Raw genomic sequence first — 25702 nt, 5'->3', positions numbered from 1 at the left:
CGGATTTAGGTTTAGAAATAGACAAGAAGTGTAGATATCCTGGCATTTTTCTCAGAGTGACGGGATGTTTAACAATTTAGTGGACAGGGATAATAATTATGCTACAGTGGCATCATTATTATTTTTTTTATAATCACATTTAGACTTTTGAATTTAGCCAGCATTTTGTTAAAATATTTACCTTTCCATGCTACAGTGGTGGTAGTGATTAATAAATATTATAGTTGTTTTTCCCAGACGTTCTGGTTTATTTCTGTCTCATAAGTATTCCAAAGAAAGGAGGTGGTTCTGCATCAGGACACCATCCAGAGACCCAGGTTCTTTTTTCTGTCTGTTCAGCAATTTCCTAAGATGTGTTCTTTGTTTATACAGTAGAAGCTGGCTTAGTAGTTATATATCTTATGTCCCACCCAAAGGAAGGGTTTGCAAGAGTACAGGGACAGCATTTTCTTTGTAAGAAAAGAGCATTACTTTTGTTCACATTCCACAGGTGAGAACTTAGTCACATGGTCACACTGATCTGCAAAGGATAGCCAAACTTTTTATTTTATTTTATTATTTTATTTATTTTTAAAATTCCATTATAATTAACATACCATGTTATATTAGTTTCAAGTGTGCAATATAGGGATTCAACAAGTCTATACAGTACCCAGTGCTCCTAACAGTGAGTGTACTCTTAATCCCCTTCATCTTTTTCACCCATCCCCACCCCAACCATCAGTTTGTTCTCTATTTTTAAGAGTCTGGTTTTTTGTCTCTTTTTTTTTTCTTTGTTTGCACATATGAATGAAATCATATGGTATTTGTCTTTCTCTGAATGACTTCTTTTTTAAAAACTTTATTCGTTTATTTATTAGAGAGAGAGAGAGCACGTGCCCGTGGGCACTCGAGCAGGGAGAGGAATAGAGGGGGAGGGAGAGGGACAAGCTGACCCTGCACTGAGTGCAGAGCTAATGCGGGGCTTGATCTCACAACCCCAAGACCATGATCTGAGCCCAAACTGAGAGTCGGGCACTCAACCAACTGAGCCACCCAAGCAGCCCTCTTTGTGTGACTTATTTCACTTACGATCTCAGGGTAATTATACTCCATATAGCTCCATCTATGTTGTTGCAAATGGCAAGATTTCATTCTTTTTTATGGCTGAGTAATATTCCAGTGTGTGTGTGTGTGTGTGTGTGTGTGTGTGTGTGTGTGTGTACTATATCTTCTTTATCCCCTCTGTGGCAGGCTCTATTCTAAATCCTTTTAATGTTTTATCTTTCACTTCTTACACCAACTATGTGAGGAAGGTAGTTCATAGGTGAGCAAACTGAGGCACAGAGAGAGGTAAAGTGACTTGCCCACAGTCACACAGCACGTATATGTAGAGCTGGGATTTTCATCTGGTCTGTCAGATCCCAGGGCTCATGTTCATACTCACTGAAACTGAAGAGAGAAAGGGAGCTAAAAGCACATTGCACAGAGTAGAGAAAACCTGAGCAGGTGTAACCTTCATCTGTGTTGCAGCTTGGCCCTGGCCCCCTCCCCACAGTGCTTCATTGATGATGTGGGGCAGTTGGCCTCAGGACATGAGGGACAGAGGACATCCGCAGTGCCTTCTCCCAGGTTCTCCCCACACAGTGGTCAGGAGTATCAGCTGGGAAGCTTTCCTTTTGGTCTCTAGATTTATAATAAAATCTTACCAAGCATCTTCAAGGAGAAGTGAACTTCAGGTGTTTTGAGGTGTTTGGGACTACAAAAATGGGTAACATGCAAATAGAGTAAGTATTTTCCAACTCAATAGAAGATTCTCTGGTAGAGAAGCAGAGTCTAATACTGGAGAAGTAGTAGTTTTTCCTCACGGAGGTGGGGGTTGGTGGTGGTTTGCAATTGTGCATAAGGTTTGGGTGGTCACGTCTTTGGTTGCTAGTAACATTCACATGAGCTGAATCAGAGATGAGGATTTTATTGGAAAACTGCAGAGGGTACATGCCAGGAGAGGATACATCTGGGCTTGGTGAGAGAAGAACCATCATATCAAGGGCTGGCCTACTTCCTATTCTGTCTCTGCCCTTCTGTCCCCCTTTCTTTGCCCCACACATTCTCTCCTTTCTGCTTCTCTCTGTCCTCTCCTTTATGTTTCTCTGGGTCCATGGTACTTTCTCTGGTATACGTAGCCAACCTGAAATGGCAGCATGGAGCCCAGTGTCCCACACACAACCAACTGAAGTCTTCTGTGGTCCAGAGAAAGCCTGATTGTAGCGAGGCCAGAAGTGACGGACTTCCCCTGGGGCAGGTGTTCACGCTTGGGCCAGTTGGCAATAGGGGTTGGTAGTGAACGAACTTAAAGTTTTTAAGAGAGAGTATTTGGTGGAGCAGGGACTGTGTGCTGGACAGATGTTGCAAAGGTGTCTTCCACAGCTGGACAAAATGACCACTTATGGGTCATTTACCTTGTACAAGACGCTCTACTGTCTGGAAGTGGAAATCAGGACTGCCCCAACTATTCCATATAATTTTATTCATACCCCAGTCTAAAGCACCTGGACAGACAGGTGTCCAAGGAGGTAAATAGCAAAGGGAGATGAAGCCACAGCTCTCTCTGTGCCAGTGACAAGGGCATGTTGCTCAGAAAGTGGAGTCGTGTTGCAGTGTCCAACTGCTCCGCCCTGCTCCATCCATCTCTTTTGAGGCATCTGGTTTACTGAAAGACTTGCAACCTGGAAAACCCAGAGGTTTATCTTCTTAGAGGTTAAACTTAATGTTTAACATGGTTCTGGAGTCAACTAGAGGAAGAACACACTCAGCAAAACTAGAGTGATAGCTCATGCAAAAATCACTGAAAAAATCTGAAACAATGAAAAATTTAGTCCGAGAATTAGTTTCCCAGAATGTGTGGTGGAAGCCACCGACTGATGAACCCTTCACAAACCGCAGTATTTTTACAGGTCTCCGTTGTCAGCGCTGACCCTGGTGACATCTCTGGAGGGTTTTCCCTTACTGTTCTCATTTTTCTGTGCCAGATTTGGAGGACTTCACTGAAAATCCAGTCCCTACAAAAGTGAATTGTCTTTTAGAGAAGTTGATTTCTCCTGACTTGGTATCATTTTGCTTTCGTACCAGGAGCCTCTGGAGTAGTCTTTCAACAGGCTTTGCCTAAGCACTTGCTGGTGCTTTCCTTAATCACAGTTTTATGAACTCTTCGTACATGTACACCAGCCAATTTTACGGCCCCAGAATCTTGCTCAGAAGACAGACACTGATTTTTCCTGCAGTTAATTTGAAAGCCTTTACCATCTGGGATTTTTAGTAACTTGTAATAGCAAATGGATGCCATGTTTTCAGGACTTTGTTGCCCAAACTCTAGATTGGTTGTGCAGGAAATGCGTGGTAATAAATAAATAACATAAATTTGTTTCACATTCATTTGTGGAGCTAATGATCAAAATAGATTTTAATAACTGATATCTTGTTTAATTTGATTTATTGCCTGAATGCCTAACTTAGTGGAAAAAAGGCAAATGCTAGTGTATTAATTTGGATTTCCTGAGAACATTTGACCCGGAATAAAACACCATTTCTCATCTTCCCCTCCCCTACAGCAGTGTTACTATGTTCAGAAAATGGAAACCAAGCAAGGTTTAATTGACTTAATCAGGGGTTATATTTGCTTGCAAGGAGCAGAATGCACCTGAACTAAAAAGGCTTCTATTTTGGAAAGCATGCAAGGGTATCTCGTAGAATCCAGTGGTTTGGAGTATGGCTGAGTCTGCCTAAAATGTGGAACCGGAGCAGCTAATCTCTCTAAATTTCTCGTTAGGGTCACCCTTGCAGGTCATTGCATCTTTTCTGTTCTTCTCTCTTTCCAAATCAGCGTTCTTTGTTTTGGCATATATGTGTACCAGACGTGGCTCCCTGTCTTCTGTCCCTTGCCTTGGCAAGCACCCAGTATGGAATGACAAGGTCTCCAGGTCCCAGTTTCAAATTCCTGGGGAAGAGTTCAGTTAGACCAGCTCGGACCAGTTATCCACTCCTGGTCCAAGCATCTGTGGGCAGGAAGACGCAGTCACGTGATTAGCAGTCTTCTCAGCTGGAGCTATGAGAGCTGATGCTCAGGGATAGAGAAGGTTGATACAGATGATACAAAGAGGTTCTCTCGGGTGGGTGGTGAGGAGGAAATCATCAGTGTCTTTGATTCACCAGATGTGGAAACCGCTTATTTACATACCACCTGCAGCCTGGAAATGATATATGTTTCCTGGCCCATCTCTATTAATCCTGCTGATTTGTTTCTGTTTTTCATTTAGTCATACTTTCACCTCCTCCCTTTGCTTCTCCTCATTTCATTTTCTCTCCTCTGTCTCTCAGTTGGTGCATCAGAAAAGTAACATGATACGTCTGGTGGTAGAAAGAGCTCTGTCAGAGGGAACCCAAGAGCAGCCTCTCATTCACACTTGCCCAGTGCTAGACCTTGGGCAAGTCACTTAATCATCCTTGGCCCTGGTTTCATTTTCCAAAAATGAATGGACCTAGGCTAGATGCTGGGAGACACCTTAGAGATCATCTTTTCCAGGATGCTTAATATCTGTCCACTCAGCTGTCATTCTACAAGTACAGCACCCATGGCAGACATTACTAATTGATCCCAGCATGCTTCCCTGCTGATTCAGGACTATGTTTAGAATCCTCCACAACAGTTCAGGCGGTCACTGCCAATCAGATGGAGGCAACCGACCTTTGAGACGTGACCAATTAGCCATCTCTAAGCGAGAAATAGAGGCCCAGGTATCTACCATTTTTCTTCCTATTACTTTCCTTAAAGAAATGGGATATGTGAAGCCATTATTCCTAATTCCCTGAAATTTTGAAGGACAAAATAATAAATGCCCTCCTCTGCCCTTTTCTTCCCAATTATTCATTCTTTTACAAAAACTCTGCTTACTTCCTGACCTCCATCCAATCCAGCCTTTAATTTCTCCTGTGGCTGAAGAATCAACCGTTCTTTTAGCAAAGATGAGTCAGCCACGTTTGTCTGGGAGCCTCAGAATTAGCCTGGCTTGTTTTGCAACTGTGTGGTGGCAGGCAACCGTGAGAGTTATTTTACTTTTTGAAAATATGTTTTCTGCAGTTATATTTGGACTGGAAAAAAGATCCTTGCAGTCTCAGCTCAAATTACATTCAATGTTCCTAATTGCTGTTACCCTCAAATATGATAGTGAGGTCACATCGTCAGTTTACATTTCTCATCTATATTTACAAATGACACAGCTTTGGAACATCTGCTCTGCCTACGGAGCACTCAGTTTTTGGAGATGATGCAGCTGTAATGGTTGCTGGCACCATTGTTTCCTCGACGACAACGATGCTCAGAAACATCTCTTCTTTCTGCCTTTCCTGCTGGTTGCTGTTCTTTCTGGAGTTCATTTCTCCAGGAGAGATGGGCTTAAACTTCTAAGGCAGCATATTTTTATTATTTCTGCTGAAAGGCTTCTTCCTGGAATAGTTACTGATGGCAGTCTCCCCATGGCAGGGCCACCTTATTATATAACAGCTCTGTAGGTAGGGAGGCTGTAGGTCTAAAATAAAGGAGATAAAGGTAAAGCCTTTGCAGAGGTCGGACCTAGGGTACAATCTGTATCTCTAATGCATAGGCACCCAGTGCTGGCTTCCCAGTCAAGAGAATCCTTGTTGTTCATAGAGAATGTGGCCATCCATTTTAGTCCTCCTTGGAAAGGGGTAGTGCTCGAGATGAATGAGGAAGAGTGGGGGTGTGGTTCATGCAGACTACATTTAAATGCTTTCCTCTTGTTGTGATTTACTTCCATTTTAAAGTAAGATAAGCTGATAGAAGTGAGGACTTAAATACTTTCATTTCTGGAGCCAACTGTCCATTTGCAGGAAATGCAGAGGACAGAGGAACATGCTGAGTTGCACCATGAGCATGCATCAGCCCAGTTGCACCATGAGCATGCATTGGCCCAGTCTAGACTGTGGAAACTACAGGTTCTTCATCAGATAGGTTGTAAGCAAACAAAAGGAAAGGAGAGGAAAATCTGAAGATCAAAAGATACTTAAAAGACATGGCAAAAAAAATTTTTTGTTATTGGGTAAGATTAATCTATATCTAGGGGGATAAAACTATTTGAAATTATTTCTTGGCTTAAACTGTGCCACAATTAATGGGCTCTTCTAGATGACTTGATTTTGCCCTCTTGTGTTACAGACGAGGAACATGGGGCCCAGTCAGGCAAAGTGATTTGCTCCATGTCTAAAAGGGAGCAGGTAGGAGAACCATGGTGGGAATCCAGATCTCCTGGCTCATGTGTGAAGCTTCTACTACTTCCCCTCAGTATGATCTTTATCATGCATTAATTTTATCTTTGAGTTCATTGACACAGATAAAATCACAGCAGAGTTGACTACATCTTGGAGACTCTTTCTGTTAATCTGTTCTGTTAATTGCTTTACAAGCAGATTGGCTCTTTGTCCAGTGTAAAGTAGCTATAAGCCCAGGAGCTGTACATTCTCTGACTTACGGATTCACAGAATAAAGTTAGTCTTTTGCTTTCTACTTGCTTTGACCTTATAAAGCTAGTTTCATTGTTCAGCACTATGAAAGTGCTCTAAGGTTGCAATTAAAGCTATAAAATAATCTTCCTTTTGCTATAAAATTTCATTTTTTCCCCCGATAGTTCTGGCACTGATTTAAATTACATATTTTCACACGTGTAGCACTTTTTCTTGGGGAATCCATTCTTAAATAGACTGGCTGTTTTGAAAAGGGGGAACTGCCTGATAGAAATCCTCAAATTTTTGAATAAAGACATGTGTATCACTACCATACAAGCAATTCAGCCAACAAATTCACTTTACTGAAATAGATTTTGGGTTAAATTATTCAATATTTCCATCCAGTTTGAGAGAAAATAGATTTTAATGAAGGCTATATAATATGCTATATTATGCTACAGTGGCATGTTTGTCATTGATTATTTTTACCTTTGAAAAGAGCCAGGATTTGAGGCTCAATTACAAGGAATTGACAATCCAACCAATGTGCCACAAGAAACATTTAATTCCTCTTGATATTTGTAAGAAGTCAACAATACATGCCACTGGTTCACTGGCAATGGTTCTTACAATTATTTACTATGAAAATAATAGCACTAACCATTCAGGGTGGAAGATAGAAATGTATGTTATTTATCTTGAGGATAATAATGTATGTTTTAACTTCAAGAAGCTGTGCATTTAAAATTATACTGGAGCAAGAGGTGTGGAAAATCGCAAGCTAGATAAACTTGACTTCAAGAGAGTTTTGTTTTTTTTTTAAGATTTTATTTATTTATTTATTTGAGAGCAAGAGCAAGAGAGAGAGAGCACAGGGGGAGAGGGAGAAGCAGACTCCCCGCTGAGCAGGAAGCCAGATGTGGGGCTCGATCCCAGGACTCTGGGATCATGACCTGAGCCGAAGGCAGCCGCTTAACCAACAGAGCCACCCAGGCACTCTGAGAGCTGTTCTTTCTTTAGGGACCATCAGAGAAGGAGAGAGGTTTCTATCCCTTAAAATGTCATCACATTTTCAGTTTTCCCTTGGTCATCCAGATGAGCCCCTCCCAATCCTTAGTGTCACAATGTTCTGTGGAGGCCATTGCTCCACGTCAGGCCCTCCTCACATTTCCTCCCTGCCTCCCCAACTCCATCAGTGATGAGTGGGAAATGCCTTTCTCACTAGTACTCTCACCCATGAAAGGAAACTTCAGGTCTTCTTCAGAAAAGATTGATTTTCAGGCTTGGAGAGCTCCTGGACTAGTTAATAAAATGAATTTTGGAAGCCCACATTAGATTGGCTAACTTTTAATTCTGTCAACTAAGGGCATGGCTACTCCTGCTGTCATTATCATTTAGAAAAGCAAGGAAATGTTGACACTAAAAATGGAGGATTATCCGTTAGACCCAGAAAGGCAGTTGATGAAAACACACATATATGCACACAATTATAGTTACATTTCTTGTTTTGTCTTGGTTGGGTGAAAACTGCTTTGGAGCAGAGTTTGGACAGGCGTTTGGAAACCTTGTGCCGAGTGGGTTTTGTTGTTGTTGTTGTTATTTTTTAATGACATTTTTAAAGGTGGACTCTTTTCAAGTTCCTTAAATAATGTTTAACACCTTGGGGTAGGGGCTTCACCTTATATGCTCCTCTCTATTGAGGCAGGATGCAGTTGTGATTATGACTCTGGAGTCAGAATGCCTGCATTATAAATATAAATATAAATATAAATGTATATGTATATATAAGATTTATTATGAGGTTTTGGCTCAAATGATTATGGGGGCTGAGAAGTCCCACCACCTGCAGGGGGCAAGCTGGAGACCCAGGAAAGCCCATGTTGTAATTCCAGCCAAATCTGAAGACCTAAGAACTGGGGGAAATCGATGGTGTAAATCCTAATCCAAGGACAGAAAATTGTTATCCCAACTCAAACAGGCAGGAGGGGAATGAATCTTCTCTTGCTCTGACTTTTGTACTATTCAGCCCCACCCACACTGGGGAGGCCAACTGACTTTATTGTGCCCACCAGTTCCAATGCTGATCTCATCCAGAAACACCCTCACAGACACACAGAAATGTGTGGGTAGCCCATGGCCCAATCAAATTGACACATAAAATTAACCATCACAAGCATCTTCCTGATAGTAGTGTTGTGAGGATGAAATGTAGTGTTGTAAACAGGACAGAAGTGGACTACAGGAAACATTCAGGAAGCGCTAGTGTCTGGCACACAGTAGGTGCTCAGATTAATGGAATGAGTGTAGGGAGGCTAAGTTTCATGTCTATGGTAGGATACTTTTACTGTGGACTCGTGTCTTTCAAGCACATGGCGGTTATGCAGACACACATGGCATGTCCCCCCTGACCAAATGGTGCGTAGTCTGTCCTAGGATCCTCCTGGACAAGAGTGGAATCTGGGCTGGGTAGGCCAGATGGGGAGAGCACTGGCATTCTGGTTCCCTTTTATGGGCACCCCATCTTCTGGCCAGACATCTCATCTGTTGTTAGTCACAAATTGTCCTGGTGATGAGAAGGATGAAGGAAAATCCATTGCCAATGCTGACCAATTATGTCTAACGATTTGGATTATTACTAGATAAATCAAGGCATTGGGAGATAGAAGTGGAACTTTCTTGATGGAATAAATTGAAACTTAAGATAGATAGATCTTACCACTTTATACCAAATGAGAGAAAATGTAGTCTCAGAAACTTCTAAATTATAGAATTAAAAAAAAAAAATGCTATCTTGGTATGACCACATATGTAAACACTAGAGCAAATAAACTATTCATGAAAATTACTTGCTATGAACATATTGGCTATCTTTTTGAGTTTTGGCACTTCTGAAGGGTTTGAAAATTATTTACTTAGAATAAATACTTTCTTCTTTTTTACCTTAAAGGCAGTTAGTTTAATTGTTATTCAGTCCTAATAGAGTTGGTTGGTAATTCCTTTTTATAAACATCTGAATTAACAATCCTGAAGTAGTGATATGCATTATTAATGAGGTTAGACTAATGTAGTAAAACTTGTGTCTGCATCAGTCATCAACGAATATGAATTAAAGATGAATAATAATATTTGTCATTAATATGGGCAGCATATTCTGCTTCTTGGCCCCCACACAGACAGTTGCAGAGTTTTAGAGTTTAGTTGTAAAAAGAACATCAGTATCCATGGATCATCACACAGCCTTCCCAGTAGAGCATTTTTCTTGTATGTCTCCAGTCAGGGGGGAAAACAATCAAGTTATTGATACTATCATTTTACCTAAATCAACTTAATGCCCCTAGAAGGCATTAGAGCCAGACAGTATAATGCTGGTCCCTGACATTCATTACACAGAACTTTACAGATCTCCTAGTGCTCACCCTTATGTTCTCTCAAGTCATGAATATCAGTAGAAGAGTTCATGAATAAGTCTGATAAAATACACAGTGAAACGAGCATACCGGCGCAGAATTGGCCAGCTGTGTAATTTCAAAGGGCATGTTTTCAGATTCCATGGTGGATTTAGTCCACTTGTCTGTTCTTCTTTGGTTTTTCTGTATCTGAATTTGCTCAAGGGCAATGACTTTATGCTCTGAAATGATCTTAAGTTAGAATTCCCCCAAGGTGTTCTTCAGAGCGGGGGTTCCTTGGGATATTAGCTGGTATCATGCAAAAGAGAAAAAGAAGAAAGAGTTCCAGAGTCAACTAGTTTGGGGATTTTCTAGATTAAATATAACATTTGTTTACCGTAAGACTTTTGGAGACTTTGGTGTATTTGTCTGCACTGTGAATCTCTCAGAAGAGATTTCCTAAGCTATTTTCGATACAAAACCTTTTGCCCTCAGAGTGTCGCATGGAACCGATATTTATGGGAACAGTTGTTGGGACACGGTTTCCTTTGCTTGTTCTCAGTTTTAGAGGCTGTCGGGTTGTCTGGATGTCCCTGATGGAGGACTATTGTCTTTTCAATCTAACAAAATACTCTGTGAGGTGCAAAGTGAATGGGAAGGTCTCTGCCTATCATGAATAACAATGTAGATGATTCAAGGTTGGAGTTACAAATAATAACGTTTAGGAAAACATTTAAGAGGCAGGGTTTGGCCTAGGATCATACTACATTGCATACATTAATACAATGAAAAGTCTTAACATTCTCTTTTTGTGTCTAGTATGTTTTGTGCAGTGCTTGTGTGTTGTGTGGACTGTCATGGACTTTATAAATTTTTAATTTATCAATTGATAATTTATACATTAAGTAATTTATTATTATATATACACATGCATTTTTAATAGAATTGCATAAATGTGATCCTGGAGTACACCCACCTGGGTTTCTACTTTTTATTGCAATCTTTCCCTCCCCCCCCCACACACATTTTTGCTTGGCTGCCATTCATTTACATATTTTGATTATTGTTTGTTTACTTAATATATCTTTATTGGATTTTGATATTAAAGCAGTACTGGTTTCATAAAATGAATTGGGAATGTTTTCATATCTCAAAGGCCTGAATTAGTTTAATAATGTTAGCATCACCTTGTTTATTTTTTTTTTTTTAAGATTTTATTTATTTATTTATTTATTATTTTTTTATTTTTTAAAGATTTTATTTATTTATTTGACAGAGAGCGAGAGCAGGAACACAAGCAGGGGGAGTGGGAGAGGGAGAAGCAGGCCTCCTGCCGAGCAGGGAGCCCGATGTGGGACTCGATCCCAGGACCCTGGGATCATGACCTGAGCCGAAGGCAGACACTTAACGACTGAGCCACCCAGGCACCCAAGATTTTATTTATTTGACAGAGTGAGAGAGCGAGAGCAGGAACACAAGCAGGGGGAGTGGGAGAGGGAGAAGCAGGCTTCCCGCTGAGCAGGGAGCCCAATGTGGGGCTCGATCCCAGGAGTCTAGGATCATGACCTGAGCCAAAGGCAGACGCTTAACGACTGAGCCACCCAGGTGCCCCTCACCTTGTTTTTTTAAAAGTTAGGTAGAGCTCAGCTGAATATATCTGGTCCTGGTGCCTTTTTCAATAGTGCCTCCTCTTTGCTATGTTAATTTGTTTCAGTTACTCATTTCTGGATTAATTTGGGTTATGAAGGTTATTCATTTATGTATGTGTATTTCTTTATTCTGAGAACGTGCACGCGAGAAACTCTTGTTCTGTCTCTGCCTTCTCCTGTCAGCATCTCAGCCCTAGCAGTGGTGAGTTTCACGTGTCCGGTTTGTAAGCAGTCTTAATGAGAAAGTGTTTACTTTGCAACTATGCTGAGTGAGTCATTTCGAAAACCACATGCTTGATTGTGGAAATAAGCAGACTTCGGGGGAGAAATCTAATGCAGAGGCTCAGTGAGGCTTTACTAATGCCAAGAAAGCCAGGTGGATCACCCAGGCACTCTGGAGAATTACAGCTGGAGACAAGGGATTCATTGTAAGACATGTGAACTATGCCTGAGAAGTTTGAATAAGTTTGCCACAAAGTGGGAGTATAATCATTTACTGTTATCATAGTCTAGAAAAAAGACATGACTCTGAAATCTCTTAATTAGATTTTGTGCTCCTTGATGACCATCCTGGTAAGTAACATATATTGACTGCTGACCACATACCAGGATGCGTTCCAAATATTCTACATGGGTTAATGCTGTTTGGCCTCAAGACGACCTGTGATCCCGAGATTATTACTGCATGCATCGTGTGAGGAGCAAACTAGCACAGAGAGGTCTGTGACCTGCCTAAATTGACACAGCTGGAACAAGGCAGCTCTGATTCCAGATGCCACACCCTTCACTGGGACACTTGACCACCTTCCCGGTAAGGATTACAGCTTGTTCACCTGTGTAAGGGAGGGCCTATCTGAGAAGGGATTTGGGGGATAAATGGCTAAGTGATTGAGCAAATAAGGGAGATAATTGGTTATAATTCTAAGCAGAAAGGGAAAAGTAATAGAGCTAAAAATGGTGAGCTGTGGAAACAATGACATCTTAATTATGGGACTCTCACTTAGAAGCGGTTTACATTTACACTTTTCAACATGGCGTGAAGTCCAGTAATACGCCTTACCCAACTTCCTAAGGCCCTATTACTGCTTTTCAATTGGCTCAGACTTTCCTACATCTCCAGTCTTTCTTGCCTAATGGATTAAAATGGTCTCAACTCGCCTTAGGGCTGTTAGAATAAAATAGTAAAAATGAATAGGAAGGTTTGGAAAAGTTTGCTGATAGAATTGTCCTGTTTTGGAGGATCAGTTATTGGTGGTTAATCATGTTTTCTGTGGCTGAGTTTAGGCTGTCTACTGGGGTGAAGTTTTGGTTTTGGTTTTGGTTTGTTTTTTTCAAAGAGAGAGTGTGCGAGTGGGGAGGGGCAGAGGGAGAAGGAGAGAGAGAATCCGAAGTAGGCTCCACGCTGCCCGACACAGTGCTCAACACAGGGCTCAATCTCACGACCCTGAGATCATGACCTGAGTTGAAATGAAGAGTCGGATCCTTAACTGACTGAGCCACCCAGGCGCCCCATAGTGGGGTGAAGTTTTTAAACTTATAAATGACCCTATCGGAAAGATCAAGATGATGGCAGAGTGGAGGGGGAAGAGAGATACCCCAAGTCCCATTGATTTACCTCTGATGCAGATGGTGTTAGAGTTAGATGTGTGTGGTGACCTTGTCCATAAGAGGTCATTATGTCTGTCCCACCTGCCGCACAGTGATTATGATGACAGAATTGGAAGGAGATGAGGCAATTATTTATAATACTAAAAATGTATAAATAACCTGTATCTTAATAGTCAGGGGGAAGTTAGACAAATTATAATACCATGTCTTAGTGGGAACAATATGCAGCCTAATCCAATATGAAAAAATGCTTTAAAATAATGTTAAAAGACCAAAAGCAGGTGCAAAGTCAAATGTGCAGTGTGATCACAGGTCTGAAAATCACATAAACCAAAGCTCTTCCAAGAATAAAATCTAGAAATACAGTTCATCACAGTGTGAATTGTGGTTTTCTTGATGTGGTGGGACATACCTGTGGAGGGGGCTGAAGAATGCATGGGACTCTTTTCCTTCAACTTTTCCATCGTTTCTAAAGTTTCTGTAATGATCACATAAAGTGAGGCTTTAAAAAATGAAAGAGCAAATGTATGACTATCATAATGGGGGAATCAATTTTATTTTTAAACCTGTTCACAAAGGATTTGAAAGCAATAAGCTTTTTATTTTATTTTATTTATTTAAAAGATTTATTTATTTATTTGACAGAGAGACACAGCGAGAGAGGGAACACAAGCAGGGGGAATGGGAGAGGGAGAAGCAGGCTTCCTGCTGAGCGGGGAGCCCGATGCAGGGCTCGATCCCAGGACCCCGGGATCATGACCTGAGCTGAACGAAAGCAGACGCTTAACGACTGAGCCACCCAAGGGCCCCAAACTTTTTTTTTTTTTTTTTAAATCACTGTGAAAGAGCTTTGATAGTTAAAAAGCTTCTGTAGAAGCGGTAAACACAGCCTTCTATTTGCTGGCATCGCTTCAAGGAATGGCAATCTGACTGTGTTTAACTGGCACACTGAAAAAGCCCCAAGAGAAACCGTGTCAGGAAGAATGTCCCAGGCGCCAGACTTCAGAACTGTGGGGCTGGGGTGGATGCTTCCACATAGCAATGCTGCTTGATTCATCTCTTTTGACCTTCTGGGAATCGAGGTCTCGCTGATTTAGAGCTATGCTCAGTAATGTTTGTCAAAGCAGCACCAAAGAGAGATTCATCCTCACACTCAGGAGACAGGAGCAGCTACCATGTGGGCTCCAGTCTGTCGGGGTCCCTCTGGGAGGACGGAGCCCACTCTGGACCTGGCAATGGAGGAAGACCTACTCCGTCCCACACGGAGCAGAGAGCCTTGGATCTGAAGTCAGAGGGGTTGAGTCAGACTTGGCTATTATAGGGTAGCTGTCGGTGTGAATTGGCCAAGCCATCATTTAACCTCCCTGGGGCATGGTTTGCTCACCTGTAAAATAGGGGTAATAACCTTTATCCTCTACCTCACAGGTACTGTAAGGAACAAGGTGGGATGAGGGTATGAAAAGATTCTGCAAACCATAAGGAGTTCCACAGACGTGTGGCATTGTGATCGTGCCTGATCTGCAAGGCATTTCTGAGTTTTGACTAGCATCTGGGGCCTCTGAGGAAGCCTCAGAGTGCATCCATGCCTACCCTGGGCTCAACAAGTAATGATAACAAGAACAATATCAGTAATAGCTAGTGTTTTGGTAGCACTGTGTACCAGGCACTGTTCTAAGGACTTTACATGTACCACCTCATTTTAAAGATGTGTTTATTTATTTTAGAGAGAGAGAGCACAGGGAGGGGCAGAAGGAGAGGGAGGGAGAGGGAAACTTTAGCAGACTTCTCGCTGAGCATGGAGTCCAATACAAGGCTCGATATCATGACCCTGAGATCATGACCTGAGCCAAAATCGAGTCGGATGCTCAACTGTCTGAGCCACCCAGGCACCCCTGTATCACCTCATTTTAATACTTAAAACAATTTCGTGGTAATGTAGGTACCATGAGGTAGGTACTGGAATAATCCCCATTTTACAAATGAGGGAGAGGCACAGAGAGGTTAAGTAACTTGTCCAGGGTCACACAGCTAGCAAATGGAGGAGTGGGATTTGAATCCAGGCAGTCTGACTCTGAGGCCTGATAGAAAGCTGCAGATATTTTTCTCTGACATACAAGGAGGAGGGGTTTGGGATACTTGTTTATTAACTGGTTGTCTTAGTTTCTTACATTCAAGAGCTGCTGTTGACCAGGTTTGCTTTTCTTAAAGTGTTGCAATTAAGAAAACCTGCTGGTGGGCAGTGAATGGGACAAAGTGGATGGCTTCATGACCGTGGTTGGAAATGGGTCCCAGGCTGGCTGTGGGAAGGCCTCCCTCTCCTTGGTGTCTCCAGCAGGCCAAGGAGGGAAGCGCTGAGTGGGAAAGGACTATGACTATGGCCACATTACAGGAGTAGTTTGAGGAAACCAGGAAGCCATCCAGGGCAGCGTTGGGAGGCCCTTTGATCTTGCGCGGAGAATATTTCTTAAGGAGACTCTGATGCTTTGGAAAGGAGGATCTCTGCTGGGGTCTGGAGTGAAAACAGCCATGAACAGGGGACTGACACAGTCCTAGGGACTGAAGAGAGGTTCAGAGCAGAGAAAAAGCAGCAGAGGAGCCTGATGTACGTGTGGGCTTTTGTGAGGTTCAGGTTTGTAGGCCATGCAGCGGGAATACTTTGAGCACAGCAGGCCTGGAGCCCAGGTCCGGTGTTACGGGCAAGTACTGGGAAAGATGCGCTAGCAGCGCGGAGGGCTTTGGGAAGACTGAGCCCCGAACAACCCATCATTTTCGTTATGCATCTGGGTGTTACCAGCGGGGGCTTGAGGTCTGGGGAGACTAGGGAGGCAGTTCTCGCCATTTCTGACATTCTGCTTCCAAACCTGGCCAAGTACTTCCTAACCTGTTTTATATTTCATTAGTTAATGAACTTCAGTTCAAGGATAAATTTAGCCCTGATGGGACTCTATGCAAACTCGATAAGCAAGTTATTTCCAACATAAATCCATCTCTGCTCCCCATCTTTCTTTATCCAGAACCTCCTTAAATCTCTTACCATTTAAGCTACTTCCTTTTAAAATTCTTTAGATTACCAGTCCCTTGGTGTGGGGACACACTGTCCAAACACAGGTAATTGTTGGCTTGTCCCTAGAATGAATGATATTTGGTTTTTGTTTCTGTTTTTGTGTTTTTGTGGGGTTTTTAAAGAATGAGTGATATTTTTAACGTTCAGAAAGGATAGCCGGTTAGGGGCTTATGCAGGAAAATACCATTGCCTGTCGTCTTCCCCTCTAGTATGTAGGCTATATCATTGCATTCTGTGCATTTTTTTTTTTAAAGACTGTTAACCATATTTGTCCGCAAAGAATAGTTCATGTTATTGTAAGTAGAAGGGAGTTAGGGGTTTTGGACTGGAGAAGGGGGTGGATTGGAGACTCAGATTACACTGAGAAGAAAAGAATTCAGTAATTTGATTAGAATGGTGTGGCTTCTTTTTTTCTTTGAAAAATGGGATTTAAACCGAAGAGTACAACCTGTTTCATAGCAACATTCCAATGTGTCTGCTGCTGTTTCTGGTGTGGCTTTTTCTGCTCTTTTTTTTTTTTAATTTTATTTTATTATGTTATGTTAGTCACCATACATTACATCATTAGTTTTTGATTCGTTGTTTCTGTATAACACCCAGTGCTCCATGCAATACGTGCCCTCCTTAATACCCATCACCGGGCTAACCCATCCCCCCACCCCTCTCCCCTCTAGAACCCTCAGTTTGTTTCTGCTCTTGCAAAGCCCAGTGTTCTCTTCAGATAACTTCCTCTGAGTCCCAGGTACTATGTGAGAATTGTTGTTTCACAGCTTCTCTGTGATATTCCAAACAAACATTAACTTGGGCTTCTTTTTTACTGTCTTGATGGCAACTTCTCACCATCCTTTATGCTACTCTCCAGTCATGGTACCTCATGCTCCATCTCTTCTTCCTACACTCCCATTCACCATATAACCTTCCACAGCTCCTTACTTCCTACCTCTATTAATTTTCTGTTGCTGCATAACAGATTACCACAAACTTCTGGCTCAAAATAACATACACTTATGATTTCCCAGTTTCCATGGGCACAGCTTCTTCCGGTCCTGTGCACAAGGTCTGTTACAAGGCTGCAGTTGTCTTGTCAGCTGGGCTGTGTTCTCATCTGGAAGCTTGGCTGGGGAAGGATCTACTTCCAAGTTCACTCAGGTTGTTGGCAGAATTCATTTCCTTGTGGCTTCCATATCGAAGGCCCTAGCTTCTTGCTGGCTGTCAGTGGGAAACCAGCCTCACCTCTGAGAGGCTGCTCATAGTTCCTGGAGATGGCCTGCAGTTCTAGAAGCTACCTACAGCCCTTTGCCACATGGACTTTCCTAGTATGGCCTCTTATTTCATCAGGCCATCAAGGACAGCAAGTCTACTAGCAAGACTGAGTCTTAGATGATATAAACACAAGTGTAATATCCCATCACCTTTGCCATATTCTATTGGTTAGAAGCAAGTCACAGGTCTTGCTCATACTCAAGAAGAGGGGTCACGCAAAGACATGACCGCCAGGAGACAGGGATCATGGGAATCCTGTAGAGTGTGTCAAACGCACTCCTATATGCAACCTGTATCACACTTCTACTTCACTACCTTTTTTTGAGTGTTTTAAGCTTTCTGTAATTTGGTTTTGTCCTACTTCTCTTAATTTACTTCTCTCTTCTTAATAAATTACCTCTCATTTCCCCCTCAAGATTTTTTCTACCCTTACCATGTTAGGTCAATTAATACAAATATATTTTATTTATTAGCATCGACATAATTTTAAAATCTCGTGTATAAAGCAGAAGTAATTTTCATTGAAATGAAGAGTTCTTAGCTGTGTTTTGTCTTCTGAATCCTTTTGAGAATCTCATTAAAGCTATAGAGATTCATTTCCCAGAAGTGAGGGACACAATCCTGTATTGTTTCAGTTATTATTGCTGCATAGCAAAGCACCCCTAGCTTAGTGTGGTAAAATAGCAACCATTTTATAATGCTCATGGTTTCAGGAATCCAGACAGAGCACAGTGAAGAAGGCTTGTCTCTGCTTCATGATTCTTGGGGACTCAGGAGGGAAGACTGAAACAGCCAGGGTGACTTGAATGGTTAGGGACTAGAATTCCCTGCAGGCTTCTTCATTCACATGGACAGGGATGACTGGGAGTCTTGGCTCAGCTGGGACTGGAGTACTTATACATGGCCTCTCCATGTGGCTTGGGCTGCTCACGAGTGGTGGTGGCTCCAGGAGGGAGAGCAAGGGAGTATATGGAGAGCAAGCCTTCCAAGAGGCCAAGTGGAAGCTGCCTGGCCTTTTGTGATGGTAGCCTTGGAAGCCACATGGCATTGCTTCTGCCACACTGAAATTGGCTGAATGGTCTCAAGCCCACTCGGCTCCAGGTGGAGGGGACATAGACCTCACCTCTTAATGAGAGGCATATAGGAGAAATTGCAGCCATTAAACACACACACACACACACACACACATATACAAACACAAATATATTTAAAGGACTAGATTATCTGAGAATTGAAAGGGGTCATAGAGGATGATCTATTTCGGTCCTCTACCATAGCTCAATTCCTTCAAACAACTTTCCAGTCATCCCATGCTTGGACCACTGTGGGGGCAGAGGGATTCCTTCTGGTCTCTCCTGTCATCCACTCCCACCCCTTTCCAGTCTGTTCTGTTCTTCACTCCATAACCAGAATGCTTGTTCTAAAACACAGATTTGCTCCTGTACATCACCCATCTTCACCTCCCCACCCCACTCCACTTCAAACCAGATTTTCTAACTTCAGTTCTCCTTGGCTTATTTCTGTCAGATTGTTCTAACATTTTTAGGTAGTAATGGAGAAAGCTCTAGAAGTACCTTTTCTTTTTTACTTTTAATTTAAAATATGACTTAAGGGCACTTACTGGGGTCATGAACGCCATCAACACTGCAGAACCATGGAAAGGGGACCAGAGAATCATCAAGCAGGATTGTTTCTCTTCCCGAGCGTGAAATTTCCAGCTTTCTGCTCAGTTATGTTCTTGCCTCCTTTCCTGTGGAGCTCACCATTTTGTGCCTTTCTCTTCTTTCCTTTCTGCCTGCAGCTTTGCACAGGAAATGTTGGTGCTGACAGTCTGATTTCTCTGTAGGTGCTTGCAGTGACACTGGGTCTTGTGAGGTTTCTCCAGTCCTCGTTGGATGTGCATAGTTTATCTTTCAGAGAGAGAAAGATGTCACTGGGGCCATCTTTCCAAGCATAGACAACCTCAGTTATTTGGCTGGAGAGGACTCAGGGTCCTAAAAACACATTTGCATCCAGATACACTGTCCTTTCATTTTGCATTTTGGGTTTCTTGCATGAGGTTTATTTTGGTGTCATTGGCCACGGCAGGTAGTCACGTTGATCTTCGATTTTCTAGGTTGTGAGTTTTACAGTCCAACCCTTGTAGGTGGTACAGAAAAAAAGATTTAAGATACACAGGTATCTTCTGCATCTTTGCTCAAATATCACTTCATCAGAGACTGTTGCTCACATACCTGCCCTGTAGGGTAGCTCAGCATTTGCATCTGTGCAATTACGTCATTGTCTGAATACGGTTAATGAGTCTTCTGTGCTAGGGCGGCAGCTCTGTGAGATGGGAGCAGTGTCTGCCTTGCCCACCCCTTCTCTCCAGGACCTTCCACTGCAGGCACTTGATGACCAGCTGATGCCTGATCGTGTGGTATTTTGTTTCACAGGAATAGACAATCTACAGATAACAGTCAGCCCAACCCCGGAGTCATTTCCTCATGGGAAAGTGTTACCGATTGCACCAACATGGCCTTTCTCTGAAGTCCAGTCTTCCTCGGCAGTGGGCAGAATCCAGAATGTGCTGGGACCGTCCCCTGACAACACGAGCGTGCTGCAGTTCCCCCGAACACCTCCTCCCAAGACACACCGCAGAGCTAGGGCTCACGGGGACTTCTCTTCCACCCCTTACCAAGGAAGTGGCCATAGCACCTCCCTCGAGCCTTCCAAGGATTCCACGGAGTCTGTGGTCCAGCCGAGACCTCAAGGGGGAAAAGACACAACCTCCGTGTCAGGTTTGCCTCACACCAGCATGCTCCCCTCATTGTCCACGACCCCATCTCAGCCAGTATGGGTAGGGACTCCTTCCATTTCAACACAACATTCCCCAAGATCAGACATGCTCCCATTTTTCCCTCCGCCTTCATCCTCTTCATTGCCTCCTGACTCACCTCATTCCATCGTCTTTTCTAAACGAGCCGAAGGACCCACCCAAGTGCCTTTCTTCCCCCAAACAGCTCCACCTGTCTCCTCTTCAAGTCAGAGCATAGCTAATTCCCCAAGCCCATTTGCTGGTGAAATGAACCACACTCGGTCCAAAAGTGCCCAGGATTTGATAGGCATCCCTCATCTAGGTTTTTCTGGATCCTCAGCAGTGCAGCGGCCCGAGCTGCGCCCCACAGCCGGTCCTCACTCTGCGGGCTCCCCCACACCTGAATTTTGAGCTCCGTGGCAGAACTGGCCCATCTGCCTCTCCCTCCCCTGGTGCCTGGAAGTCTTCCTTGGCTTCCAGATGGACCTCCCTCATGGTCAGTGTAGGAAGTGGCTTCAAGTCCCACATCCACCCACCCCGTCGAAGCTGGGCTGGCTGAAGGAGTGCACAGTGGGGTGTCTTTGCCTACTGCTAAGAGTGCAGCCGCGGCAGCAGGGACCCAGGAGGCTGTGTCTTCACTTTTCCAGACTGCAGAATCAGTGGCAGTGGAAACGACCAGCAGAAAGCTAGCCCCTGCTACCACAAATGACTCCACTCACCCACGGCATTTGTCAGCAGCTCCAGAGAATTCCGAAGGGCCCATCCTTTCGGCAGAACACACGGCTTCTTCATTGGTGCCTTCTCCTCTGCCTCTCCCCACTGCCAGCAGAGGGCAAGCCGTCCTTCCTGGGGCATGGAAAAGCACAGCAGCAGCCTTTCCCTCAGCTCCCACTTTCCCCCAGCTGCTACAGATTCATGCCTCCCCATCCACGGCGCCCCAAATGCCAACTCCTCAAGAGGAGGGCACCGACTGAGCCCCTCCTGCTATGGCTACAGACCTCCCCCTCTCAAGCAAATCCCCCGATCTTCTTTCCACGACTTGGGTCTTTCCCCTGTGGGAAGAAAAGAGCGTGAAAACTGTTTTAAAGAAAAACGAAAAGGCAAATTTGACAGTTGCTCTCCAGACCCTTCCAAGTAAAGAGATTCCAAATCTTCACACTGTAAATGGGTTCACCTCTGATTCCAGCACTGATCATATTTCATCTTTTTTCATTACAACACTAAGAACAAACCTCCCTACAGAATTAGCTCTCCCTTCCATGCCCTCCATACGAAGCACCCAGACTATTTCCCCATCCCCCAGCTCGTCCAACATCAACCCAGAGGCTCATGCAGCTGTGGTAGACCACTCTGAGTCGCCAGTCTCAACTTCCCAGCAGGTGACAGCATTTCCCTCCTCCGCTGAGGTCTATGATTTCTCGACAATGAGACATGTGAAAAAGCCAGCAACCACAGATGTTTTCTGGAGTTCTCTTCCCACAGAAACTGGATCCCTCTCCATAGAGCCAATGATATCTGGCTTGCTGCAGCAAACAAATTATGATTTAAATGGGCACACAATTAACTCCAGCAGTTGGGAAATTCATTCAGCTTCAACTCCTCCTCCCAGTGGTTCAACTTGAGCTGCCAGTACAATAAAATCTTCAGATTTCAGAGCTACTGCTGGGCATTTAGTGACTGCAGAAGGCTTTAACATTCAGCTTCCAGTCCTTCGTACAAGCCCCAACCAGCCCATTCAACAGTCAGAGGTTACCATGGTTGGAAACCATACAGACTTTGTGTCCATAACTGGTAACCATTCCAGAGACTTCCAAACAGCTGAGGTTGGAGAGTACCCATCTGCAAGCCAACATGCTGCGTCTCGTCCCCACCTGCAGCTGCCTGTGCATCCAACACGTGCTCTTTCTCCAGCTTCTCCAAGGCTGACTTCCACAGCCGGCTTGCACGAAGTGCTTTCAGATGGGAGGGATACGAGTCTCTCCATTTCCAGTGACATCTCTCCATCTCCTGTGATAAGCGCTTCTCCACCATTCCAGAGTCTCTTGAGATATCACACTATGGCTGAATCTCCTCCTCTATCGACCAGGGCCGGATTCAGGACCCTGTCCAAAGTGCGGCTGGCTTCTCAGGGCCCCGACAAATGGACAGCCACTCATACAGGTAGTTTGTTTTCGGTACCTCCAAAACAGGTATGACTCCTTCTGTGGACAAAGGATCTTCAAGTTCAACACAGATACCCAGCTTTGCTTAGAAGGAGCAGAAACACACTTTGAGGATGATGAACGAGTTAGCAACCCCAGAGAGCTATGTCCTCGATCCTCTGCTGACTTGAGTTTTTTGAAAGTACAGTCAGTCTCCAACTTACAGTGGTTCGACTTACAATTTTTCAGCTTATAACGGCGTGAAAGTGATAGGCATTCAGTTGAAATCCTACTTTGAATTTTGAACTTGGATCTTTTCCCGGGCTAGCGATGAGTGTGATCCTCTCTGGTGACGCTGGGCAGGGCAGCGAGTCACAGCTCCCAGTCGGCCTCGCGATCACGAGGGTCGACAATGATACAATTACAACCCTCCTGTACCCACACAACTATTCCTTCACTTTCAGTACGGTATTCCACAAATTACATGAGATACTCAACACTTTATTATAAAATCGGCTTGTGTCAGACGATTTTGCCCAACTGTAGGCTAAGGGAAGTATTGTGAGCACGGTGAAGGTGGGCCAGGCTAAGCTATGGTGTTTGGTAGGTTAGGTGTATTACATGCATTTTTGATTTATGATATTTTCAACTTACGATGGGTTCATTAGGACATAACCCCATCGTAAGGCAAGGAAGATCTGTATTCAGAATTTAAATGTCCTTCTTGCCAACCACAGGTTTCTGTAAGTGGCATCCTCACTGTGGGTAGCTGACTTAATGAACCTAGAGCTGTTTTGCCTAAATTCCAGAGCACAGAGACTTTTCACGCCAGCAGACCCGTAAGTTACATCCATCCGTCACCACCACAAGTGACAGACTTTGCTTTTTTTCTCTTTGCAGCAGAACCCTCAGTGTCGTCCAGGGCGGAACCGACAGCAGCAACGGCAGTAGCCACGTCATCCCTGGGGAAATCAAGTCCACAGGCGCTGTCTGCAGCCCTGGTCGCCAAGGGCCCCGGCAGCAGCCCGGCAGCCGTGGCCTCGGGATTAGTCAAGAGCAGTTGGACCACTGCCCTAGCTAAAAATGCCACAAACAGCGCAGCGCCTGGCCCAAAGACGACAGCGGGGGCGGTGCATCCGGCCTTCTCATTCACACCAACCTACATGTTTGCAAGAACAGCACACACCGTGAGTGCTCACACAGCCATGCAAGGCAACCCAGGCACTGCCTTGGGCCTGCTGTCCACAACACACCTCCCCAGGAAACCACAAGCCATGCACACGGGCCTCCCAAAGCCCACCAACCCGGACATGCCCAGGGCATCCACCGCACGCCCGCTGACCAGCACAGCAGCCTTGACGTCCGTCACCGCCCCAGTGAGGGCCACCCGCATGCCACCTGCACTAGCAGGAAATACAGACGCCGCTCTTCCCGGTGCGTCGACTGCCGGGGTCACCACCGGCAAAATGGCATCCAACCTGGAGTGTCAGATGTCCAGTAAGCTCCTGGTGAAGACAGGTGAGAGAAAGCAGCAGAATTATGTAGCAGAAGTATTTGATTTCTTTGAGATGAGTGGGTCTTAACCCGGGACAGTTTTGCTCCTTCTCCCCCCAGACGGCATTTGTGGCCATGTCTGGAGACGTTTTGGGGTGTCTGTGACTTGGAGGGTAGGGGGAGTGCTACTGGCATGTAATGAGACAGAGACCAGGATGCTGCTAAACCCCACAGGGCACAGGACGGTCCTACAGCAAAGGATAATCCAGCCCCAAATGTCACAGTGCTGAGGTTGACAACCCCTGGTCCTTATCATAAGTGACAGAGGAGAGGGGGAGCTTTGTGTGGAACGGAATCTAGTCCCGGGATCAGTCCTGATATCAGAGGCCCCCTGGGGAAACCATTTCTGCCAGGGGGCCTGAGAAGATGAACGTGTAGCAAGTCTTGCCTGTAGAACAAATCAGGGATGTCTCACATGAATGAATGAAGTGGTTAGTAAAATATCAAATCTTGGAAGCACTACAGAATTCAACCGACTGAGCCACCCAGGCGCCCCCAGAAAGGCTTTTGTTATGTATTTTTTCAGCCAGCGGATAATAAAAGTACAGCTGCATGATGAGGGTGCCCAGGATTTCTTTTGATGTTGAAAAGGAGGCCTTGAGAAAGTTGGGTGGTGACTGCTATCTCGAGCCCCCACCTCCCAGTTGCAGCCAAGCAGGGCAGGAAGGCCCAGGCTGCTTTTAACAGTGTGGTAGTGTTTGCTATAAAAAGCATTAGACACATTATTTGAAAGAGCATGCCAATGCTGAATGCTCGAGTCCCGCCTTCCTCTTCACCCCACAAAGGATTAAATGAAATTATATCTTGAGATGTACCCTATTCTAAAATGGGAAATTGTGAAACTAGGCATAGCAGGAAGTACAGTATTGCTTTCTATTTCTCAAGAAATTATACCATCTGGTTTTCCATTCCTCCTCCTCTGAGAGGCAGGCCACCCCAACACCTAGGTGCAGAAGTCTGGAACATTCTCCCCCTATTCTCTATCACCCCCTGTCACCCCAGCCACACCTGGTCAACCACGGGGGCCCTTCAGTTCTAACTCCCTGAATACCCCTTCTCTCCACCCCCCACTGCCCCTTCCCTGGTTCACCCTGTCATCACCCACCTCAATTTCTGCAACAAAAACCAAATTTATCTCTCTGCCTTTGACTAGCCGCCCCCCCCTCCAATCTGTTCTCCAGTCTGCAGGCAATGGAACTCTGTAAAATTTATGCCTTTGCTTAAAACCTTTCACTTCCTGTTGCCCGCAGGACCAAGCCTAAACATGTATACTGAGAGGCTTCGCTTTGTGCCTTTGCACTTGGTCTTCTCTCTGCTGGGAGCAGGGTGGGGCGGTCCCTCTCCCCTTGGCCTGCTCATTCCCTATTATCCTTCAGGACTCAGCAGAAACTTCAGGAAACCTTCCTTGAACCCCACCCCCTTGCCCAAGTCCGGGCTGGACGTTCCTCCTAAGGCCTTCGACAGCATCGGAGGCTTCCCTTCAAATAGTGCCTGTCACCTTTAATCACAGGTGCCTATTGTCCACCCCGGGTCTCCATCCCGCTCTCTGTCCATCTTGTGGGGTGTGGTGCTGCCCCTTCCCGATTCAGGGCTGTTTTAGGCTGCAGGACCTCACTCAGGGCGTGCACGTCAGCAGGCTGACAGGAAACGCTGTTGCAGGAATTTTCTTGCATGCATTTTCTTGCAGACCCATTAGGACCAGGCACCGCTGAACCCAGTTTTCAAAGTCGAAGGCAGCGTTGGTC

General features: G+C 44.5%; 1 protein-coding gene across 1 annotated transcript in view; it reads left to right on the top strand.

Annotated features, from left to right (window-relative positions):
* KIAA1549L (KIAA1549 like) overlaps positions 1–25702 on the top strand; it is a 263915-nt gene that overhangs the window by 126809 nt on the left and 111404 nt on the right. Inside the window, exons 2-3 of the mRNA XM_081799054.1 lie at positions 19901–20245; positions 23304–23921. Coding sequence (XP_081655180.1) covers positions 19901–20245; positions 23304–23921 — 963 coding nt within the window. The remainder of the gene's footprint in view (positions 1–19900; positions 20246–23303; positions 23922–25702) is intronic.

This window comes from Leptonychotes weddellii, chromosome 11 (assembly GCF_054177405.1).
Source record: "Leptonychotes weddellii isolate Sample4059 chromosome 11, ASM5417740v2, whole genome shotgun sequence".
NCBI lineage: Eukaryota > Metazoa > Chordata > Mammalia > Carnivora > Phocidae > Leptonychotes > Leptonychotes weddellii.
Note: the sequence above shows the minus strand (reverse complement) of the source record. Positions and strands in the feature narration are given on the sequence as shown.